At 51.5% G+C, this 24,457-nt stretch overlaps 1 protein-coding gene across 1 annotated transcript; it reads right to left on the bottom strand.

The window, feature by feature from the left end:
• Window positions 1-23,891, bottom strand: LOC124264621. Its single transcript, XM_046699363.1, has 2 exons — window positions 23,104-23,891; window positions 1-380 (listed from the first exon to the last, which is right to left on the bottom strand). Exons 1-2 carry the CDS (start codon window positions 23,417-23,419, stop codon window positions 124-126), a joined length of 573 nt encoding a protein of 190 aa, XP_046555319.1. The 5' UTR covers window positions 23,420-23,891; the 3' UTR covers window positions 1-123.
• Between the last annotated feature and the right edge of the window lie 566 nt (window positions 23,892-24,457).

The raw sequence follows: 24,457 nt of genomic DNA, 5'->3' as shown, positions 1-24,457 counted from the left end.
AGTGAGTGAGATGACTTCCAGCAAAGCGAAGTGTTTACATTTGTCCCAGTTATAACATTGACCAATACCTTCAAGGTACATGATTCATGTGCATTCACACAAAGTGCTTAATTGGATATGACATTATAGTAGGATGTCTCTCTCAAGAGCGGTAAGGTACAAAGCGTTGTATTCATGTCCTGATGTGTCATTAGTTTCTCTAGTGACGTCATCAGGGGAGTCAAACACATGATTATCTGGCTGTTCCTCCCGCTTTAATTTCTTCATCTTCACCAGAAAGACTACTAACGTGATGATGACTGTCACAATCACGATTCCGGCAACCACTCCGACGATGGCAACCATGCTTGTTTTATTACTTGTAGCTTTGTCCTCCAGCACTGGAAAAAACATGTAAATTTTGTAGAGAACGACGGTAAGATAGCCTTATGGAGGATAGAAATATGTTTAAAAAAATATACAAATACGAAATACGGTGACAGCTTCATATAATGTCGTGACAGGTTGATGTTCACGGGAATTGCCCAGTACAATTACGCGAATGATTAAGCATGCACCCAGAGACTCTGTTGACTGATGTCATGTACTTGGTTTGCTCTCCGTATGCGCTGGAAAAAGTGCATTAGTGTGATCTCTTTTTAAGGATAGCAATACCTTGGCAGGAAATACGAAATGGAAGTGACTTAGACAAGGGACTCACAACATGTACCCATGGATTCTCTTGACCAAGACAATCCCGTTTGCTTGACAATGTGTGAGTTTAAACTGGATGAAAGCCACTAAAATTAATATCTCAAAAACATGAGTTCCTTCACTGGCACCCTGCCGCTCCTTGCCTGTACAGCCCGCTACTCCTTGCCTGTACACCCCGCTCCTCCTTGCCTGTACACCCCGCTCCTCCTTGCCTGTACACCCCGCTCCTCCTTGCCTGTACACCCCGCTCCTCCTTGCCTGTACACCCCGCTCCTCCTTGCCTGTACACCCCGCTCCTCCTTGCCTGTACATCCCGCTACTCCTTCCCTGTACAACCCTCTACTCGTTCAATGTACACCCCGCTACCACTTGCTTGTACAACTTGCTACTCCTTGCTTCTACACACCACTATTCCTTGCCTGTACATCCCTCTACTCCTTGCCTGTACATCCAGCTGCGCCTTGCTTGTACACCCCGCTACTCCTTGCCTGTACATCCCGCTACTCCTTCCCTGTACATTCCTCTCCTCATTGCCTGTACACCCCGCTACCCCTTGCTTGCAGACCCCGCTACCCCTTGCTTTACACACCACTACTCCTTGCCTGTACATCCCCGCTACTCCTTGAATTTACACCCCCTTACTCCTTGCCTACACATCCCGCTACTCTTGCATGTACATCCCCTTACTCCTTGCCTGTACATCCAGCTACTCCTTGCCTGTACATCCAGCTACTCCTTGCCTGTACACCCAGCTACTCCTTGCCTGTACACCCCGCTACTCCTTGCCTGTACACACCGCTACTCCTTGCCTGTACACACCGCTACTCTTTGGATGCTCTCCCCGCTACTCCTCGCCTGTACACCCCGCTACTCCTTGCCTGTACACCCCACTACTCCTTGACTGTACACCACACTACTCCTTGTCTGTACACCCAACCACTCCTTGCCTGTACACCCCGCTACTCCTTGCCTGTACACCCCACTACTCCTTGCCTGTACACCCCGCTACTCTTTGCCTGTACACCCCACTATTCCTTGCCTGTACACCCCATTACTCCTTGCCTGTACATCCCACTACTCTTTGCCTGTACACCCCACTATTCCTTGCCTGTACACCCCATTACTCCTTGCCTGTACTCCCCGCTACTCCTTGTCTGTACACTCCGCTATTCCTTGCCTGTACAGCCCGCTCCTCCTTGTTAGTACACCCCGCTACTCCATGTTTGTACACCCCGATGCTCCTTGTCTGTACAGCCCGCTACTCCTTGACTGTACAGCCCGCTACGCCTTGCCTTTACATCCGGCTACTCTTTGCCTGTACTCCCAGCTACTCCTTGTCTGTACACTTCGCTACTCCTTGCCTGTACATCCAGCTGCGCCTTGCTTGTACACCCCGCTACTCCTTGCCTGTACATCCCGCTACTCCTTCCCTGTACATTCCTCTCCTCATTGCCTGTACACCCCGCTACCCCTTGCTTGCAGACCCCGCTACCCCTTGCTTTACACACCACTACTCCTTGCCTGTACATCCCCGCTACTCCTTGAATTTACACCCCCTTACTCCTTGCCTACACATCCCGCTACTCTTGCATGTACATCCCCTTACTCCTTGCCTGTACATCCAGCTACTCCTTGCCTGTACATCCAGCTACTCCTTGCCTGTACACCCAGCTACTCCTTGCCTGTACACCCCGCTACTCCTTGCCTGTACACACCGCGCTACTCCTTTGCCTGTACACACCGCTACTCTTTGGATGTTACTCCCTGCTACTCCTTGCCTGTACACCCTGCTACTCCTTGCCTGTACACCCCACTACCCTCCTTGTACAACTGTACCACCCTTTGCTTGTACACCCTCTACTTTTGCCTGTACACCCTGCTACTCCTTGCCTGTACACCCCTGCTACTCCTTGCCTGTACACCTCACTGTTTCCTTGCCTGTACACCCACTTCTTTTTGCTACTCCTTTGCCTGTACACCCCACTATTCTTTGCCTGTACACCCCATTACTCCTTGCCTATACTCCCCGCTACTCCTTGTCTGTACACTCCGCTATTCCTTGTTAGTACACCCCTCTACTCCATGTTTGTACACCCCGATGCTCCTTGTCTGTACAGCCCGCTACTCCTTGACTGTACAGCCCGCTACGCCTTGCCTTTACATCCGGCTACTCTTTGCCTGTACTCCCAGCTACTCCTTGTCTGTACACTTCGCTACTCCTTGCCTGTACAGCCCGCTACGCCTTGTCTGTACACCCCGCTACTCCTTACTTGTACACCCCGCTACTCCTTGCCTGTACACCCCACTACTCCTTATCTGTACACCCCGCTACTCCTTGCCTGTACAACCCGCTACTCCTTGCCTCTACATCCTGCCACTCCCGTGCTCGTACATCCCTCTTTGCCTGTGGTTAACCCCTTTGCCTGTACATCCACCGCTACCCTTGTCTGTACACTCCCACTACTTCCTTGCCTGTACAGCCCGCTCCTCCTTGTTAATTTCCTCCAGCTACTCCTGTTGTTTGTACACCCCGATACTTCCTTGCCTGTACAGCCCGCTACTCTCTTGCCTGTACACCCTGCTACTCCTTGCCTGTACATCCCGGTTACTCTTGCCTGTACATCCCGCTACTCCTTGAATCTACACTCCCCGCTACTCCTTGTCTGTACAGCCCGCTACTCCTTGCCTGTACATCCCGCTACTCTTTCCTTGTACTGCCCGCTACTCCTTGTCTGTACACCTCGCTACTCCTTGCCTGTACACCCCGATACTCCTTATTGTACACCCTTCCTTGCCTGTACATCCTGCTACTCCCTTGCCTCTACATCCCGCTACTCCTTGCCTGTACGTCCCTCTACTCGTTGCATGTACATCCCGCTACTCCTTGCTTTTACACACCGCTACTCCTTGACTGTACATCACCATTACTCCTTCCCTGTACATCCCTCTCCTCGTTCCCTGTACACTCCGCTACCCCTTGCTTGTAGACCCCGCTACTCCTTGCTTTTACACACCACTACTCCTTGCCTGTACATATTCCCGCTTCTCCTTGAATGTACACCCCGCAACTCCTTGCCTATACATCCCTCCAGTGTTTGCCTGTACATCCTTCTGTACACCCCATGCCTGTTGACTGTACATCCAGCTACTCCTTGCCTGTACACCCTTTCTACTTTTGCCTGTACACCCCGTTACTCCTTGCATGTACATCCCTCTACTCCTTGCCTGTACATCCCTCTACTCCTTGCATGTACATCCCTCTACTCCTTGCATGTACATCCCTTCTACTCCTTGCATGTACAGCCTGCGCTTCTTTTGCCTGTACACCCTACTGTTAGGCTCCTTGCCTGTACACCCTGCTACTCCTTCCCTGTACATCCCTTCCTCGTTGCCTGTACATCCGCTACCCCTTGCTTGTAGACTCCGCTACTCCTTGCTTTTACACCACCACTACTCCTTGCCTGTACATCCCTTCCTCGTACACTGCTACCTTTGCCTGTATGCTATCCCTGCTGATGTAGACCCTGCCTGTACCCCTACTCCTTGCCTGTACACCCCGTTACTCCTTGCCTGTACGCCCTGCTACTCATTGCCTGTGCACCCTGCTACTGCTTGCATGTACATCCCTCTACTCCTTGCCTGTACATCCCGCTACTCCTTGCCTCTGTGTGTGTGTTTGTGCGTGCGTGCGTGTGTGTGTGTGTGTGTGTGTGTGTGTGTGTGTGTGTATGTGTGTGTTTAGATTTAATTCTCGAGCGATTTCAAACAGTGGTGATATTCCTGAATGTGTGTTTGACGCGATTTCAAACGTGTGAGGAGATATTGTTCTGTGAAATTCGAATCAAACCTACTGTTCAAACAGAGTGATTATAAGCATATCTATGCTCTGACACATTACACCTCGATTACATCAAGAATATCCTCTGTTTTTATGTAAACTTATATTACTTCATATAATTACTTCATTTAGATAAGCTCATGTACTTGGTCGTTCACTCTTGGTGTCCATAGGCGTCCTGACTTCATTTATGTTTACAGCAGCGATGGCCAGAGGTAGTGAAGCTTACAACTTGCTTTCACTAATTTCAATTATCACTTAAATTTATTGTTTTAACGCTCCTGTAAACATACGGGCAAGGAGTTGCGGGGAGTACAAGCAAGGTGTACAGGGAGTGTACAGGCAAGGAGTAGCGGGATATACAGGCAAGGAGTATCTTGATGTACTGGCAAGGAGTAGCGGGATGTACAGCAAGGAGTAGCGGGGTGTACAGGCAAGCAGTAGCGGGATGTACAGGCAAGGAGCAGCGAGGTGTACAGGCAAGGAGTAGCCAGGGATGTACAGGCAAGGAGTAACGGGGTGTACAGCAAGGGAGTAGCAGGGGTGTACAGGCAAGGAGTAGCAGATGTACAGCAAGGAGTAGCAAGGTGTACAGCAAGGAGTGGGGGTGTACAGCAAGGAGTAGTATGGGTGTACAGGCAAGGAGTAGTGGGATGTACAGGCAAGGAGTAGCAGGGTGTACAGGTAAGGAGTAGCTGGGTGTACAGGCAAGGAGTAGCAGGGTGTACAGCAAGGAGCATAGTGGGATGTACAGGCAAGGAGTAACGGGGTGTACAGGCAAGGAGTAGCAGGGTGTACAGACAAGGAGTAGCGGGATGTACAGGCAAGGAGTAGCAGGGTGTACAGGCAAAAAGTAGTAGTGGGGTGTACAGCAAGCGGTAGCAGGGTATACAGGCAAGGAGTATCTTGATGTACAGCAAGGAGTAGTACAGGGATGTACAGCAAGGAAGGAGTAGCAGGGTGTACAGGCAAGGAGTAGCGGGGTGTACAAAGGAGTAGCGGGGTGTACAGCAAAAAGGAGTAGCAGGGTGTACAGCAAGGAGTAGCAGGGTGTACAAGCAAGGAGTAGCGGGGTGTACAGCCAAGGGAGTAGTGAGGATGTACAACAAGGAGTAGTATGTACAGCAAGGAGTGCGGGGTATACAGGCAAGGAGTAGAGTACAGGATGTACAGGGTGTAAGGAGTAGCAGGATGTACAGCAAGGGGAGTAGCAGGGTGTACAGGCAAGGAGTAGCAGGATGTACAGCAAGGAGTAGCAGGGTGTACAGGCAAGGAGTAGCAGGATGTACAGGCAAGGAGTAGCAGGGTGTACAGCAAGGAGTAGCGGGGTGTACAGCAAGGAGTAGCAGGGGTGTACAGCAAGGAGTAGGATTGGGAGCAAGGATGTACAGGCAAGGATTAGCAAGGGTGTACAGCAAGGAGTAATGGGGTGTACAGCAAGGAGTAGCAGGGTGTACAGCAAGGAGTAGCAGGGTGTACAGCAAAGGAGTAGCAGGGTGTACAGCAAGGAGTAGCAGGGTGTACAACAAGGAGTAGCAGGGGTATACAAGCAAAGGAGTAGCAGGGGTGTACAGTCAAGGAGTAGTTGGGTATACAGCAAGGAGTAGCGGGGTGTACAGCAAAGGAGTAGCAGGATGTACAGGCAAGGAGTAGCTGGGATGTACAGCAAGTAGTGAGTAGCAGCAAAGGTGTACTGGAGTAGCAAGGATAGTACAGGGGAGTAGCAGGGTGTACAGCAAGGAGTATCAGGATGTACAGGAAGGGAGTAGCGGTATGTACAAGCAAAGGAATTAGCAGGGTATACAGGCAAGGAGTAGCAAGCGTGTATAAAAGGAGTAGCAGGGTATACAGCAAAAAGGAGTAACAGTGTACAACAGGAGTAGTGGGGTGTACAGGCAAGGATTAGCAGGGTGTACAGGCAAGGAGTAGCAGGGATGTACAGCAATGAGTAGCAGGGTATACAGGGTATACAAGTAGTAGCGGGATGTACAGCAAGGAGTAGCAGGATGTACAGGCAAGGAGTGGCGAGGTGTACAGCAAGGAGTAGCAGGGGGTGTACAGTAAGGAGTAGCAAGCAAGGAGTAGCAGGGTGTACAGCAAGGAGTAGCAGGATGTACAGGCAAGGAGTAGTAGGGATGTACAGGCAAGGAGTAGCAGGATGTACAGCAAGGAGTAGCTGGGTGTAAAGGCAAGCAATAGCGGGGTGTACAGCAAGTAGTAGCTGGGTGTACAGGCAATCAGCAGCAGGGTGAACAGCAAGGAGTAGCGGGTGTACAGGCAAGGGAGTAGCAGGGTATACAGGCAAGGAGTAGCGGGGTGTACAGTAAAGGAGTAGGGATGTACAGCAAGGAGTAGCCAGGGTATACAGCAAAGGGTATGGTGTACAGGCAAGGAGTAGCAGGATGTACAGCAAAGGTAGTGGTATACAGGGTACAGGGCAAGCAGAAGTAGCGGGGCTGTACAGGCAAGGAGTAGTGGGTGTTGGGATGCAAGCAAGGGTAGCAGGAGTAACAGGGTACACAGCAAGGAGTAGCAGGGGTGTACAGGCAAGGAGTAGCAGGATGTACAGGCAAGGAGTAGCAGGAGTGTACAGCAAGGAGTAGTGGGGTGTACAGCAAGTGGTAAGCGGGATGTACAGCAGGCAAGGAGTAGTGGGTGTACAGCAAAGAGTAGGGGGGTATACAGGCAGGAGTAACGGAGTGGTGTACAGCAAGGAGTAGCGGGTGTACAGGCAAGGAGTAGCAGGTTGTACAGGCAAGAATAGTGGGGTGTACAGGCAAGGAGTAGCACAGGGATGTACAGCAAGGCAGAGTAGCAGGGTGTACAGCAAGGAGTAACAGGGTGTACAGCAAAGGAGTATGAATGTGTGTACAGGCAAGGAATAGTGGGGTGTACAGGCAAGGAGTAGCAGGGGGTACAGGCAAGGAGTAGCTGGGTGTACAGGCAAGGAGTAGCGGGGTGTACAGCAAGGAGTAGCTGGGTGTACAGGCAAGCAGTAGCGGGATGTACAGGCAAGGAGTATGGGGGTATACAGGCAAGCAGTAACGGTGTGTAATGGCAAGGAGTAGCGGGATGTACAGGCAAGGAGTAGCAGGATGTACAGCAAGGAGTAACGGGGTGTACAGGCAAGCAGTAGCGGGGTGTACAGGCAAGGAGTAGCAGGGTATACAGGCAAGGAGTAGCGTGGTGTTGGACTAGGCTGGGGTATACAGGCAAGGGTGTAACAGGGTGTACAGGCAAGGGAATGAGTGGGGTGTACAGCAAGGAGTAACAGGGTGTACAGGCAAGGAGTAGCAGGTGTGTACAGGCAAGGAGTAGCAGGGTGTATACAGCAAGGAGTAGCAGGGTAAAAGGAGGAGTAGCAGGTATGTACAAGCAAGAAGTGGCAGTATGGGTGTACAGGGCAAGCAGAATAGCCGGGGTGTACAGGCAAGGAGTATGGGGTATACAGGCAACTGGAGATGTAACGGTGTGTACAGGCAAGGAGTAGCAGGATGTACAGCAAGGAGTAGCAGGATGTACAGGCAAGGTGTACGGGGTATACAGCAAGAGGAGTAGCGGGTTGTACAGCAAGGAGTAGCAGGGTGTACAGGCAAGGGTAGTGGGGTGTACAGGCAAAAAGAGTGGGAGTGTACAGCAAGGAATGTAGTGGGGTGTACAGCAAGGAGTAACAGGGTGTACAGGCAAGGAAAAAGGAGGTGTACAGGCAAGGGTAGCAGGGATGTGTACAGCAAGGAGTGGCTGCAGGGTGTACAGGCAAGGCAAGCAGAGGTGTACAGGCAAGGAGTACAGGCAATCAGCAGTGTACAGGCAGGGAGTGGCAGGATGGGAGGAATAAGGCAGCAGAATTGTGTGTAGAAGGGCAGGATTACAGGCAAGGAGTAGGGGATGTACAGGCAAGTGGTAGCAGGGTGTACAGGCAAGGATTAGCAGGAGGTATACAGGCAAGGAAGTAGCAGGGAGTAGTGCTACAGCAAGGAGTAGCCCGGTGTACAGGCAAAGTGTAGGGTGGCAAGCAGTAGCAGGGTGTACAGGCAAGAAGGAACAATGGGTGTACAGGCAAGGGATTAGCAGGAGGTACAGGCAAGGAGTAGCAGGGTGTACAGCAAAGGAGTAGCAGGGTGTACAGGCAAGCAGTAGCAGAAGTGTACACAGCAAGGTAGTAGCAAAGGAGTATGTACAGCAACAAGTAGTAGCTGGGTGTACAGGCAAGCAGTAGCGGGGGTGTACAAAAGTAGTAGCTGGGTGTACAGGCAAGGAGAAGTAGCAGGATGTACAGGCAAGGAGTATGGCAGGGTGTACAGGCAAGGAGTAGCAGTGTACAGGCAAAGGTAGTGAGATGTACAGGCAAGGAATACAGGGTGTACAGGCAAGGAGTAGCCAGGTTGTACAGGCAAGGAGTAGCAGGGTGTACAGGCAAGGAGTAGTGGGATGTACAGGCAAGGAGTAGGTGGCGTACAGGCAAGCAGCAAAGGGTTGGAGTAGCTGTGTATACAGCAAGCAGGAGTAACAGGGTGTACAGTCCAGGAGTAGTGGGGTGTACTGGCAAAGGAGTAGCAGGGTGTACAGGCAAGGAATAGTGGGGTGTACAGCAAGGAGTAGCAGGGTATACAGGCAAGGAGTAGCAGGATGTACAGAGCAAGGAGTAGCAGGGTGTACAAGGCAAGCAGTAGGCAGGGTGTACAGCAAGTAGTAGCTGGGTGTACAGGCAAGCATCAGCGGGATACACAAGGAGTAGGTAGTGGGGTATACAGGCAAGAAAGCAGTAAGGGTGTGTACAGGCAAGGAGTAGCAGGATGTATACAGGCAAGGAGTAGCAGGATGTACAGCAAGGAGTAACAGGCAAAGCAGTGGCAGGTTGTACAGGCAAGGAGTAGTGGGGTGTACAGGCAAGAAGTAGCGAATGTACAACAAGGAGTAGGGGAGTGTACAGGCAAGGAGTAACGGGATGTACAGGCAAGGAATAGTGGTGTGTGCAGGCAAGGATTAGCGGGGTATACAGGCAAGGAGTAGCAGGATGTACAGCAAGTAGTAGCGGGATGTACAGGCAAGCAGTAGCGGAGTGTACAAGCAAGGATTAGCGGGGTATACAGGCAAGGAATAGCGGGGTGTACAGTCAATGAATAGCGGGGTATACAGGCAAGCAGTAGATGGAGTGTAAAGGCAAGGAGTAGCGGGATGTACAGGCAAGGAGTATCGGGCTATGCATGCAAGGAGTAGCGGGGTGTTGGAGTAGTGGGGTGTACAGGCAAAGAGTAGCGGGGTAAATAGGCAAGGAGTAGCTGGGTGTACATGCAAGGCGTAGCAGGATGTACAGGCAAGGAGTAGCGGGTTATACAGGCAAGGAGTAATGGGGTGTACAGGCAAGGAGTAGCAGGTTATGTACAGGCAAGGAGTAACTAGGGTGTACAGGCAAAGGAGTAGCAGGATGTACACATTCAAGGGTAGGGGGAAGTACAGGCAAGGGGAGTAGTGGGGTGTACAGGCAAGGAGTAGCGGGATGTACAGGCAAGGAGTAGCAGGATGTACAGGCAAGGAGTATGTAGAGTGTGCAGCAAGGGGTACAGGGATGTACAAGCAAGAGTAGCAGGGTGTACAGGCAAAGATAGCAAAGGTGTACAGCAAAGGAGTAGCAGGGTGTACAGGCAAGGGAGTCATGGGATGTACAGGCAAGGAGTAGCAGGGTATACAGGCAAGGAGTAGCAGGGTGTACAGCAGGAGAGTAGCGGGTATACAGGCAAGGAGTAAAGGCATGTGTACACATGTAGTTGCAGGATGTACAGGCAAAGAGTGTGGGATGTACAGCAAGGAGTAGCGGGGTGTACAGGTCAAGTAGTAAGCAGGATGTACAGGCAAGGAGTATGAGGTGTACACAGGCAAGGTAGTATCTTGATGTATAGGCAAGGGAGTAGCTGGATGTACAGCAAGGAGTAGCAGGGTGTACAGGCAAGCAGTAGCAGGGTGTACAGGAAAGGGTAACAGGGTATACAGGCAAGGAGTAACGGTCTTTCAGCAAAGGAGTAGCTGGGTGTACAGGCAAGGAGTAGCAGGGGTGTACAGGCAAGGAGTTGCAGGTGTATACAGGCAAGGAGTAGTGAGGATGTACAGGCAAGGAGTGTAGCAGGGTGTACAGGCAAGGGTAGCAGAATGTACAGGAAGAAGGTAGCAGGGTGTACAGGCAAGGAGTAGCAGGATGTACAGGCAAAGTCATGGGGGATATCACAGGGTGTAGCAAGTAAGCAGGAGTGTACAGGCAAGGAGTAGCAGGGTGTACAGGCAAGAAGGAGTAGCAGGATGTACAGGCAAGGAGTAGCGGGATGTACAGGCAAGGAGTAGCAGGATGTACAGCAAGGAGTAGCTGGGTGTACAGACAAGCAGTAGCGGGATGTACAGGCAAGGAGTAGCGGGTATACAGGCAAGGAGTAACAGGATGTACAGGCAAGGAATGTGGGGTATACAGGCAAAAGTAGGAGTAGCAGGGTGTACAGGCAAGGAATAGTTGGGTGTACAGGCAAGGAGTAGCGAGGTATACAGGCAAGGAGTAGCAGGATGTACAGCAAGTAGTAGCGGGATGTACAGGCAAGCAGTAGCGGAGTGTACAAGCAAGGATTAGCGGGGTATACAGGCAAGGAATAGCGGGGTGTACAGTCAATGAATAGCGGGGTATACAGGCAAGCAGTAGATGGAGTGTAAAGGCAAGGAGTAGCGGGATGTACAGGCAAGGAGTATCGGCAAAGGGTACAGGGTATACAGGCAAGGAGTAGCAGGGGTGTACAGGCAAAGAGCAGGATGTACAGCAAGAGAGGCAGAAGTGTATAGGGCAAAGTACAGGCAACAGGCAAGGAGTGGGGGTGTACAGGCAAGGAGTAATGGAGATGTACAGGCAAGGAATAATAGTGGTGTGTACAGGCAAGTATGGATGTACAGGCAGGGAATAAAGCGGTGTACAGGCAAGGAGTAGCAGGGGTGTACAGGCAAGGAGTAGCAGGGTGTACAGGCAAGGAGTAGCAGGAGTGTACAGCAAGGAATAAAAGGGGTGGGGTGTACAGGCAAGGAGTAGGGGGTATACAGGCAAGGAGTACCATGATGTACAGGCAAAAGGACTAACAGGGTGTACAGGCAAGGGTAGCAGGATGTACAGCAAGGAGTAGCTGGGTACAAGGAAAAGCAGTAACAGATGTACAGCAAGTAGTAGCTGGGTGTACAGGCAAGCAGTAGCAGGATGTACAGGCAAGGAATAGTGGGGGTACAGCAAGGAGAAGCAGTAACGGTGTGTAATGGCAAGGAGTAGGGATGTACAGGCAAAGGAGTAACAGGGTGTACAGGCAAGGAGTAGCAGGTTGTACAGGCAGGAGTAACTGGGTGTACAGGCAAGGAGTAGCAGGTTGTACAGGCAAGGAGTAGCAGGGCGTACAGGCAAGGAGTAAGTGGTGTTGTAGCTGGGTTTACAGGCAAAAGAGTAGCTGGGTGTACAGGCAAGGAATAGTGGGGTGTACAGGCAACTAGTAACGGGATGTACAGGCAAGGAATAGTGGTGTGTACAGGCAACTAGTAACAGGATGTACAGGCAAGGAATAGTGGTGTGTACAGGCAAGAATTAGCCAGGTATACAGGCAAGGAGTAGCAGGATGTACAGGCAAGGAGTAGCTGGGTGTAAAGGGGGATGTAAAGGCAATAGTGGGGTGTACAGCAAGTAGTAGCTGGGTGTACAGGCAAACAGTAGCAGGATGTACAGGCAAGGGTATGGGGGTGTACAGGCAAGCAGTAACAGGTGTGTAATGCAAGGAGAAGCCAGGATGTACAGGCAAGGAGTATGCAGGATGTACAGCAAGGAGTAGCAGGGTGTACAGGCAAGCAGTAGCGGGGTGTACAGGCAAGGAGTAGCAGGGATGTAGAGGCAAGGAGTAGCAGGTGGTACAGGCAAAGTGTAGGGAAGTAGCAGAGGTGTACAAGGCAAGGAGTAGCCTGGTGTACAGAAGTAGCAGGGGTTTACGAGCAAGGAGTAGCAGGGTGTACAGGCAAGGAATAGAGATGGTGTGTACAGGCAAGGTTTAGCAGGGTATACAGGCAAGGAGTAGCAGGATGTACAGCAAGTAGTAGGGGTGTACAGGCAAGCAGTAGCAGGGTGTACAGACAAGGAGTAGCAGGAAGTATACAGGCAAGGAATAGCCGGGGTGTACAGTCAATGAGTAGCAGGATGTACAGGCAATGAGTAGCAGGGTATGCAGGCAAGGAGTAGCAGATGTATGTGGAGTAGCAGGGTATACAGGCAAGGAGTAATGGGGTGTACAGGCAAGGAGTAACAGGGTGTACAGGCAAGGAGTAGTGAGGGACATACAGGCAAAGTAGCAGGGGTATACAGGCAAGGCAGTGGCGGGGATGTACAGGCAAGGAGTAGCAGGTTGTACAGGCAAGGGTAACAGGGATGTACAGGCAAGGGTAATGGGGTGTACAGGCAAGGGTAATGGGGTGTACAGGCAAGGAGTAGCGGGTTGTACAGGCAAGGAGTAGTGGGATGTACAGTTCAAGGAGTAGGGGGATGTACAGGCAAAAGGGAATGAGTGGGGTGTAAAGGCAAACAGGTAGGGTGTACAGGCAAGGAGTAGCAGGGTGTACAGGCAAGGAGTAGCACAGGATGTACAGGGAAGGAGTAGCAGGGTGTACAGGCAAGGAAGTAGTATCAGTGTACAGGCAAGGAGTAGCAGATTGTACAGGCAAAGAATGGCAGGATTTACAGTTCAAGGAGTAGCTGGATGTACAGGCAATGAATAGTGGGGTGTAAAGGCAAGGGGGAGGGTGTACAGGCAAAGAGTAGCAAGGGTGTACAGGCAAGGAGTAGCAGGATGTACAGGCAAGGAGTAGCAGGATGTACAGGCAAGGAGTAGCTGGGTGTACAGGAAAAGTAGTAGTGGTCTTACAGGAAAGGAGTAGCAGGGTGTACAGGCAAGGGTGTAGTAGCATGGCAGGATGTACAGGCAAGGGTAGGGGTATGTACAGACAAGGAATAATGGGGTATACAGGCAAGGAGTAGCAGGGATATACAGGCAAGGAGTAGCAGGATGTACAGCAAGGAGTAACTGGGGTGTACAAGGCAAGCAGTAGCAGGGTGTACAGGCAAGTAGTAGCTGGGATGTAAAGGCAAGCAGTAGCAGGGTGTACAGCAAGGAGTAGCTGGGTGTACAGGCAGGAGTAGCAGGATGTACAGGGAAGGAGTACAGGATGGTACAGTCAGGGAAGTAACAGGGTGTGTACAAGCAGTAGCGGAGTACGCAGGAGTATAGGTGGTACAGGCAAGGAGTAGCAGGATTGTACAGGCAAGGAGTAGCGGGATGTACAGGCAGGAGTAGCAGGATGTACAAGCAAGGAGTAGCTGGGTGTACAGCAAGGAGTAGCAGGATGTACAGGCAAGAATGAGTAGTACAATAAAGGTATACACAGGCAAGCAGTAACAGTGTGTAATGCAAGGAGTAGCAGGATATACAGGCAAGGAATAAGCAGGGTGTATACAGGCAAAAGGAATAGCAGGGTATACAGGTAGGAGTAGCGATTTATACAGGCAAGGAGTAGCAGGATGTACAGCAAGTAGTAGCGGGATGTACAGGCAAGCAGTAGCGGAGTGTACAAGCAAGGATTAGCGGGGTATACAGGCAAGGAATAGCGGGGTGTACAGTCAATGAATAGCGGGGTATACAGGCAAGCAGTAGATGGAGTGTAAAGGCAAGGAGTAGCGGGATGTACAGGCAAGGAGTATCGGGCTATGCAGGCAAGGAGTAGCGTGGTGTTGGAGTAGCGGGGTTTACAGGCAAGGAGTAACGGGGTGTACAGGCAATGAATAGTGGGGTGTAAAGGCAAGGAGTAATGAGATGTACAGGCAGGGAATAGTGGTTGTGTACAGGCAGGAGTATAGCGGGGTATACACGGAAGGAGTAGCAGGGATGTACAGCAAGTAGTAGCAGGGGTGTACAGGCAAGCAGGAGCAGGGTGTACAGCAAAGGGAATAGTGGGGTGTACAGGCAAAGGAGTAGGGGTATACAGGCAAGAGGAGTACCATGATGTACAGCAAAGGACTAACGGGGTGTACAGGCAAGGAGTAGCAGGATGTACAGCAAGGAGTAGCTGGGTGGAAAGGAAAGCAGTAACGGGGTGTACAGCTAGTAGTAGCTGGATGTACAGGCAAGCAGTAGCGGGATGTACAGGCAAGGAATATGGGGGTATACAGGAAAGCAGTAACGGTGTGTAATGGCAAGGAGTAGCGGGATGTACAGGCAAGGAGTAACGGGGTGTACAGGCAAGGAGTAGCGGGTTGTACAGGCTAGGAGTAACTGGGTGTACAGGCAAGCAGTAGCGGGTTGTACAGGCAAGGAGTAGCAGGCGTACAGGCAGGGTAGCGTGGTGTTGGAGGAGTAGCTGGGTTTGCAGGCAAGGAGTAACTGGGTGTACAGGCAAGGAATAGTGGGGTGTACAGGCAACTAGTAACGGGATGTACAGGCAAGGAATAGTGGTGTGTACAGGCAACTAGTAACGGGATGTACAGGCAAGGAATAGTGGTGTGTGCAGGCAAGAATTAGCCGGGTATACAGGCAAGGAGTAGCAGGATGTACAGCAAGGAGTAGCTGGGTGTAAAGGAAAGCAGTAGTGGGGTGTACAGCAGGTAGTTGCTGGGTGTACAGGCAAACAGTAGCGGGATGTACAGGCAAGGAGTATGGGGGTATACAGGCAAGCAGTAACGGTGTGTAATGGCAAGGAGAAGCGGGATGTACAGGCAAGGAGTAGCAGGATGTACAGCAAGGAGTAACGGGGTGTACAGGCAAGCAGTAGCGGGTTGTACAGTGAAGGAGTAGCGGGGATGTAGAGGCAAGGAGTAGCGGGTGGTACAGGCAAGGAGTAGCGAGGCGTACAGGCAAGGAGTAGCCTGGTGTTGAAGTAGCGGGGTTTACGAGCAAGGAGTAGCAGGGTGTACAGGCAAGGAATAGTGGTGTGTACAGGCAAGGTTTAGCGGGGTATACAGGCAAGGAGTAGCAGGATGTACAGCAAGTAGTAGCGGGGTGTACAGGCAAGCAGTAGCGGGGTGTACAGACAAGGAGTAGCAGGGTATACAAACAAGGAATAGCGGGGTGTACAGTCAATGAGTAGCGGGATGTAAAGGCAATGAGTAGCGGGGTATGCAGGCAAGGAGTAGCGGGGTATTGGAGTAGCGGGGTATACAGGCAAGGAGTAATGGGGTGTACAGGCAAGGAGTAACGGGTTGTACAGGCAAGGAGTAGCGGGGACGTACAGGCAAGGAGTAGCGGGGTATACAGGCAAGGAGTAGCGGGGATGTACAGGCAAGGAGTAGCGGGTTGTACAGGCAAGGAGTAACGGGGATGTACAGGCAAGGAGTAATGGGGTGTACAGGCAAGGAGTAATGGGGTGTACAGGCAAGGAGTAGCGGGTTGTACAGGCAAGGAGTAGCGGGATTTACGTTCAAGGAGTAGGGGGATGTACAGGCAATGAATAGTGGGGTGTAAAGGCAAACAGGATGCAGGGGTGTACAGGCAAGAGAGTAGCAGGGTGTACAGGCAAGGAGTAGCGAGGGATGTACAGGGAAGGAGTAGCAGGGTTTACAGGCAAAAGAGTAATGGGGTGTACAGGCAAGGAGTAGCGGGTTGTACAGGCAAGGATTAGCGGGATTTACGTTCAAGGAGTAGGGGGATGTACAGGCAATGAATAGTGGGGTGTAAAGGCAAACAGGAGCGGGGTGTACAGGCAAGGAGTAGCAAGGTGTACAGGCAAGGAGTAGCGGGGTGTACAGGCAAGGAGTAGCGGGATGTACAGGCAATGAGTAGCTGGGTGTTGGAGTAGCGTGGTTTACGGGAAAGGAGTAGCGGGGTGTACAGGCAAGGAGTAGCAGCATGTACAGCAAGGAGTAGCTGGCTGTACAGACAAGGAATAATGGGGTGTACAGGCAAGGAATAGCGGGATATACAGGCAAGGAGTAGCAGGATGTACAGCAAGGATTAACTGGGTGTAAAGGCAAGCAGTAGCGGGGTGTACAGCAAGTAGTAGCTGGGTGTAAAGGCAAGCAGTAGCGGGGTGTACAGCAAGTAGTAGCTGGGTGTACAGGCAAGGAGGCAAGGAATGGCAGGATGTACAGGCAAAAGTAATCATGGAGTATGGGATGTACAGTCTAGGAGGTAACAGGGTGTGCAGACAAAGCAGTGTGAAGGTTGTACAGGCAAGAAGGGCAGGTGGTACAGGCAAGGAGTAGCGGTTGGGTACAGGCAAGGAGTAGCGTGGTGTTGGGTAGCAGGGTTTAAAGGCAAGAGTAGCAGGATGTACAGGCAAGGAATGGCAGGGTGTACAGGCAAGGAATAACAGGATATAAAGGCAAGGAATAGTGGTGGCACAGGCAAAAAGTAGCAGGATGTACAGGCAAGGAGTAGCAGGATGTACAGCAAGAATTGAAGGGGGTGTAAGGCAAGCAGTAGCGGTGTGTACAGGCAAGGAAGTAGCAGGTGTACAGGCAAGAATATGCAGGCGTACAGGCAAGGAGGCATGGTGTTGGAGTGGGTGTTTACAGGCAGGGAGTAACGTGGGATGTACAGGCAATGAATAGTGGGGTGTACAGGCAAGGGTAATGAGATGTACAGCAGGTAGTAGCGGGGTGTACAGGCAAGGAGTAGCGGGGTGTACAGGCAAGGAATAGCGGGGTGTACAGGCAAGGATTAGCGGGGTATACAGGCAAGCAGTAGATGGAGTGTAAAGGCAAGGAGTAGCGGGATGTACAGGCAAGGAGTATCGGGCTATGCAGGCAAGGAGTAGCGTGGTGTTGGAGTAGCGGGGTTTACAGGCAAGGAGTAACGGGGTGTACAGGCAATGAATAGTGGGGTGTAAAGGCAAGGAGTAATGAGATGTACAGGCAGGGAATAGTGGTGTGTACAGGCAGTATAGCGGGGTATAAACGGAAGGAGTAGCAGGATGTACAGCAAGTAGTAGCGGGGTGTACAGGCAAGCAGGAGCGGGGTGTACAGCAAGGAATAGTGGGGTGTACAGGCAAGGAGTAGGGGGGTATACAGGCAAGGAGTACCATGATGTACGGCAAGGACTAACGGGGTGTACAGGCAAGGAGTAGCAGGATGTACAGCAAGGAGTAGCTGGGTGGAAAGGAAAGCAGTAACGGGGTGTACAGCTAGTAGTAGCTGGGTGTACAGGCAAGCAGTAGCGGGATGTACAGGCAAGGAATATGGGGGTATACAGGAAAGCAGTAACGGTGTGTAATGGCAAGGAGTAGCGGGATGTACAGGCAAGGAGTAACGGGGTGTACAGGCAAGGAGTAGCGGGTTGTACAGGCTAGGAGTAACTGGGTGTACAGGCAAGCAGTAGCGGGTTGTACAGGCAAGGAGTAGCGAGGCGTACAGGCAAGGAGTAGCGTGGTGTTGGAGTAGCTGGGTTTGCGGGCAAGGAGTAACTGGGTGTACAGGCAAGGAATAGTGGGGTGTACAGGCAACTAGTAACGGGATGTACAGGCAAGGAATAGTGGTGTGTACAGGCAACTAGTAACGGGATGTACAGGCAAGGAATAGTGGTGTGTGCAGGCAAGAATTAGCCGGGTATACAGGCAAGGAGTAGCAGGATGTACAGCAAGGAGTAGCTGGGTGTAAAGGAAAGCAGTAGTGGGGTGTACAGCAGGTAGTTGCTGGGTGTACAGGCAAACAGTAGCGGGATGTACAGGCAAGGAGTATGGGGGTATACAGGCAAGCAGTAACGGTGTGTAATGGCAAGGAGAAGCGGGATGTACAGGCAAGGAGTAGCAGGATGTACAGCAAGGAGTAACGGGGTGTACAGGCAAGCAGTAGCGGGTTGTACAGTGAAGGAGTAGCGGGGATGTAGAGGCAAGGAGTAGCGGGTGGTACAGGCAAGGAGTAGCGAGGCGTACAGGCAAGGAGTAGCCTGGTGTTGAAGTAGCGGGGTTTACGAGCAAGGAGTAACAGGGTGTACAGGCAAGGAATAGTGGTGTGTACAGGCAAGGTTTAGCGGGGTATACAGGCAAGGAGTAGCAGGATGTACAGCAAGTAGTAGCGGGGTGTACAGGCAAGCAGTAGCGGGGTGTACAGACAAGGAGTAGCAGGGTATACAAACAAGGAATAGCGGGGTGTACAGTCAATGAGTAGCGGGATGTAAAGGCAATGAGTAGCGGGGTATGCAGGCAAGGAGTAGCGGGGTATTGGAGTAGCGGGGTATACAGGCAAGGAGTAATGGGGTGTACAGGCAAGGAGTAACGGGTTGTACAGGCAAGGAGTAGCGGGGACGTACAGGCAAGGAGTAGCGGGGTATACAGGCAAGGAGTAGCGGGGATGTACAGGCAAGGAGTAGCGGGTTGTACAGGCAAGGAGTAACGGGGATGTACAGGCAAGGAGTAATGGGGTGTACAGGCAAGGAGTAATGGGAGGTGTACAGGCAAAGAGGTAGCAGGTTGTACAGGCAAAGAATGTGGGGATTACGTTCAAGGAGTAGGGGGATGTACAGGCAATGAATAGTGTGGTGTAAAGGCAAACAGGAGCAGGGTGTACAGGCAAGGAGTATGTGGGGTGTACAGGCAAGGGAGTAGCGGGGATGTACAGGGAAGGAGTAGCGGGGTTTACAGGCAAGGAGTAATGGGGTGTACAGGCAAGGAGTAGCGGGTTGTACAGGCAAGGAGTAGCGGGATTTACGTTCAAGGAGTAGGGGGATGTACAGGCAATGAATAGTGGGGTGTAAAGGCAAACAGGAGCGGGGTGTACAGGCAAGGAGTAGCAAGGTGTACAGGCAAGGAGTAGCGGGGTGTACAGGCAAGGAGTAGCGGGATGTACAGGCAATGAGTAGCTGGGTGTTGGAGTAGCGTGGTTTACGGGAAAGGAGTAGCGGGGTGTACAGGCAAGGAGTAGCAGCATGTACAGCAAGGAGTAGCTGGCTGTACAGACAAGGAATAATGGGGTGTACAGGCAAGGAATAGCGGGATATACAGGCAAGGAGTAGCAGGATGTACAGCAAGGATTAACTGGGTGTAAAGGCAAGCAGTAGCGGGGTGTACAGCAAGTAGTAGCTGGGTGTAAAGGCAAGCAGTAGCGGGGTGTACAGCAAGTAGTAGCTGGGTGTACAGGCAAGGAGTAGCGGGATGTACAGGCAAGGAGTAGCGGGATGTACAGTCTAGGAGTAACGGGGTGTGCAGACAAGCAGTAGCGGGTTGTACAGGCAAGGAGTAGCGGGTGGTACAGGCAAGGAGTAGCGGTTGGTACAGGCAAGGAGTAGCGTGGTGTTGGAGTAGCGGGGTTTACGGGCAAGGAGTAACGGGGTGTACAGGCAACGAATAGTGGGGTGTACAGGCAAGGAATAACGGGATATAAAGGCAAGGAATAGTGGTGTGTACAGGCAAAGATTAGCGGGATGTACAGGCAAGGAGTAGCAGGATGTACAGCAAGGAGTAGGGGGTGTAAAGGCAAGCAGGAGCGGGGTGTACAGGCAAGGAGTAGCGGGTGTACAGGCAAGGAGTAGCGAGGCGTACAGGCAAGGAGTAGCGTGGTGTTGGAGTAGCTGGATTTACAGGCAAGGAGTAACGTGGTGTACAGGCAATGAATAGTGGGGTGTACAGGCAAGGAGTAATGAGATGTACAGCAGGTAGTAGCGGGGTGTACAGGCAAGCAGGAGCGGGGTGTACAGGCAAGGAATAATGGGGTGTACAGGCAAGGATTAGCGGGGTATACAGGCAAGGAGTACCATGATGTACGGCAAGGAGTAACGGGGTGTACAGGCAAGGAGTAGCAGGATGTACAGCAAGGAGTAGCAGGGTATAAAGGCAAGCAGTAACGGGGTGTACAGCTAGTAGTAGCTGGGTGTACAGGCAAGCAGTAGCGGGATGTACAGGCAAGGAATATGGGGGTATACAGGAAAGCAGTAACGGTGTGTAATGGCAAGGACTAGCGGGATGTACAGGCAAGGAGTAACGGGGTGTACAGGCAAGGAGTATCGGGTTGTACAGGCAAGGAGTAACTGGGTGTACATCCAAGCAGTAGCGGGTTGTACAGGCAAGGAGTAGCGAGGCGTACAGGCAAGGAGTAGCGTGGTGTTGGAGTAGCTGGGTTTACGGGCAAGGAGTAACGGGGTGTACAGGCAAGGAATAGTGGTGTGTACAGGCAACTAGTAACGGGATGTACAGGCAAGGAATAGTGGTGTGTGCAGGCAAGAATTAGCTGGGTATACAGGCAAGGAGTAGCAGGATGTACAGCAAGGAGTAGCTGGGTGTAAAGACAAGCAGTAGTGGGGTGTACAGCAAGTAGTAGCTGGGTGTACAGGCAAACACTAGCGGGATGTACAGGCAAGGAGTATGGGGGTATACAGGCAAGCAGTAACGGTGCGTAATGGCAAGGAGAAGCGGGATGTACAGGCAAGGAGTAGCAGGATGTACAGCAAGGAGTAACGGGGTGTACAGGCAAGCAGTAGCGGGTTGTACAGTGAAGGAGTAGCGGGGATGTAGAGGCAAGGAGTAGCGGGTGGTACAGGCAAGGAGTAGCGAGGCGTACAGGCAAGGAGTAGCGTTGTGTTGAAGTAGAGGGGTTTACGAGCAAGGTGTAACAGGGTGTACAGGCAAGGAATAGTGGTGTGTAGAGGCAAGGTTTAGCGGGGTATACAGGCAAGGAGTAGCAGGATGTACAGCAAGTAGTAGCGGGGTATACAGGCAAGGAGTAATGGGGTGTACAGGCAATGAGTAGCGGGATGTACAGGCAAGTAGTAACGGGGTGTACAGGCAGGGAGTAGCGGGTTGTACAGGCAAGGAGTAACTGGGTGTACAGGCAAGCAGTAGCGGGTTGTACAGGCAAGGAGTATCGAGGCGTACAGGCAAGGAGTAGCGGGGTATACAGGCAAGGAGTAGCGGGGATGTACAGGCAAGGAGTGGCGGGTTGTACAGGCAAGGAGTAGCGGGGATGTACAGGCAAGGAGTAATGGGGTGTACAGGCAAGGAGTAATGGGGTGTACAGGCAAGGAGTAGCGGGTTGTACAGGCAAGGAGTAGCGGGATTTACGTTCAAGGAGTAGGGGGATGTACAGGCAATGAATAGTGGGGTGTAAAGGCAAACAGGAGCGGGGTGTACAGGCAAGGAGTAGAGGGGTGTACAGGCAAGGAGTAGCGGGATGTACAGGCAAGGAGTAGCGGGGTATACAGGCAAGGAGTAATGGGGTGTACAGGCAAGGAGTAGCGGGTTGTACAGGCAAGGAGTAGCGGGATTTACGTTCAAGGAGTAGGGGGATGTACAGGCAATGAATAGTGGGGTGTAAAGGCAAACAGGAGCGGGGTGTACAGGCAAGGAGTAGAGGGGTGTACAGGCAAGGAATGCTTGAGGGATGTACAGGCAAGGAGTAGCGGGGTATACAGGCAAGGAGTAACGGGTTGTACAGGCAAGGAGTAGCGGGATTTACGTTCAAGGAGTAGGGGGATGTACAGGCAATGAATAGTGGGGTGTAAAGGCAAACAGGAGCGGGGTGTACAGGCAAGGAGTAGAGGGGTGTACAGGCAAGGAGTAGCGGGGATGTACAGGCAAGGAGTAGCGGGGTGTACAGGCAAAAGGAGTAACAGGTTGTACAGGCAAGGGTAGCAGGATTTACGTTCAAGGAGTAGGGGGATGTACAGGCAATGAATAGTGGGGTGTAAAGGCAAACAGGAGCAGGGTGTACAGGCAAAGGTAGGGTGTACAGGCAAGGAGTAGCGGGGATGTACAGGCAAGGAGTAGCAGGGTATACAGGCAAGGGAGTAATGGGGTGTACAGGCAAGGAGTAGCGGGTTGTACAGGCAAGGAAGTAGCGGGATTTACGTTCAAGGAGTAGGGGGATGTACAGGCAATGAATAGTGGGGTGTAAAGGCAAACAGGAGCGGGGTGTACAGGCAAGGAGTAGAGGGGTGTACAGGCAAGGAGTAGCGGGGATGTACAGGCAAGGAGTAGCGGGGTATACAGGCAAGGAGTAACGGGTTGTACAGGCAAGGAGTAGCGGGATTTACGTTCAAGGAGTAGGGGGATGTACAGGCAATGAATAGTGGGGTGTAAAGGCAAACAGGAGCGGGGTGTACAGGCAAGGAGTAGAGGGGTGTACAGGCAAGGAGTAGCGGGGATGTACAGGCAAGGAGTAGCGGGGTGTACAGGCAAGGAGTAACGGGTTGTACAGGCAAGGAGTAGCGGGATTTACGTTCAAGGAGTAGGGGGATGTACAGGCAATGAATAGTGGGGTGTAAAGGCAAACAGGAGCGGGGTGTACAGGCAAGGAGTAGCGGGGTGTACAGGCAAGGGGTAGCGGGGCGTTCAAGCAGGGAGTCTTGGGTTGTACAGGCAAGGAGTAGCAAGGTGTACAGGCAAGGAGTAGCGGGGTGTACCGGCAATGAATAGCGGGATGTACAGGCAATGAGTAGCTGGGTGTTGGAGTAGCGTGGTTTACGGGCAAGGAGTAGCGGGGTGTACAGGCAAGGAATAGTGGGTCGTACAGGCAAGTCCCCACGATCTCCATAACTTAGTTTTAATCTGAAATGACTTGTCAAAGTAGTGAATACTAGTTATGCCAGTTTGCCCCTACCCTCACTGTTGTCCTGGTTACAGGACATATTCCATCTTTGGTCACCGCAGGTGAAGGTCAGCTCCGTCCCAATGCTGGCGTCGGTCGTGTTGACGTCGATCCGTACCGTTTTATCGGTTATGTTTGTGACTGTTTCATTAGGATATTCAGTTACATTATCCCCTGTAGACATATTCACTTGAGCCAACTCAGAGCAGTAATACCCCTTGATGTTTACTCCCAGTAATACCCGCTCAGCAGTGCCAGGGTCAGTGACGTGATGTGTCATGGCACAGACGGGCAGTTCTGAAAATATAATAACGTATACAAAATTCATGTCAAATATACTCAGATGTAATCAGTGACAAAAACATGAAGTGAAAACGAAATTTAACGCTTTCATGGAGCAATAATGTAGGTGTTCAGTCAAGACCATGTGCAAGTACAAATCGTACCAAAAACGGGAAGGTAATATACTCTGTAAAAAAAAAGAACCGCAAAAGTAAACAAACTATATAAAGTATACAAGTATTCTACTGATATTCATACAGAATGAAGACTCATGTTTGCATGAATGGGACAGGGATTTTAGAAGGTAGAATACATTACGGCCCCAAAATACCGGAAAAGCTGGAGCAACGCAAGAACGCAAGCACGTGGGAGCGTGGCGACAAAACACACCAACATGTAATGAACGTGCGCCGTTAATTGCTCGTCTATGAGAAGGATGGGTTTTCATTTGCCGTTCATCACATATGTAAAGCAACAGAAAAGTGAAAACATGCCACGATTGGCAGACCTCTTAGGCAACAATGCCAGGGCGATTCGTCTTAGTTATGCATGCTCTTCTCCATCAGCGACTGCTATCACGTGAGCAACAGCCTGATAAGTGTAGTGTAGGAAGAGTAGGTAACTCTTTCCCCGGATCTGATTGATTCCATGGGGGGCGTGGATGCCAGGTAGTTCTGGACTCTCACGGGGTCACACAAGGTATTGAAAAAAGATGACCTTCACCTTCGCATTGTTTCGTGTGTGGCATGATGAACCGCGGCAAGTGACAATGATCCCTGCCAAATTTATATAAAAATGAAAACAAATGATTCCTACTGAACTGGATTATAGATCGTTGGTGTTACTCATGTAACTATGAAATGCCATTCTGACTTGGTACGTATAATTATTGTTCTATTTACTGTTGTATCTTATTTATACATCGTAGGTACAATCGCACGTATTTCGATTGTCAAAAGCAAAACGCAAACCCGACCTCACACGGCAAGACTTAAACTGGCCCTTTTGCTGACCCCAACATCAACGCGTTACCCCTCACGATCACCAGATCTAAACCCCATCGGACATGTATGGCATGCTCTTC

Source organism: Haliotis rubra, unplaced genomic scaffold (genome assembly GCF_003918875.1).
Source record: "Haliotis rubra isolate DU_JTF1 unplaced genomic scaffold, ASM391887v1 Scf932, whole genome shotgun sequence".
Lineage (NCBI taxonomy): Eukaryota > Metazoa > Mollusca > Gastropoda > Lepetellida > Haliotidae > Haliotis > Haliotis rubra.
The sequence above is the reverse complement of the archived record's forward strand: the minus strand, read 5'-3'. Positions and strand labels throughout refer to the sequence as shown.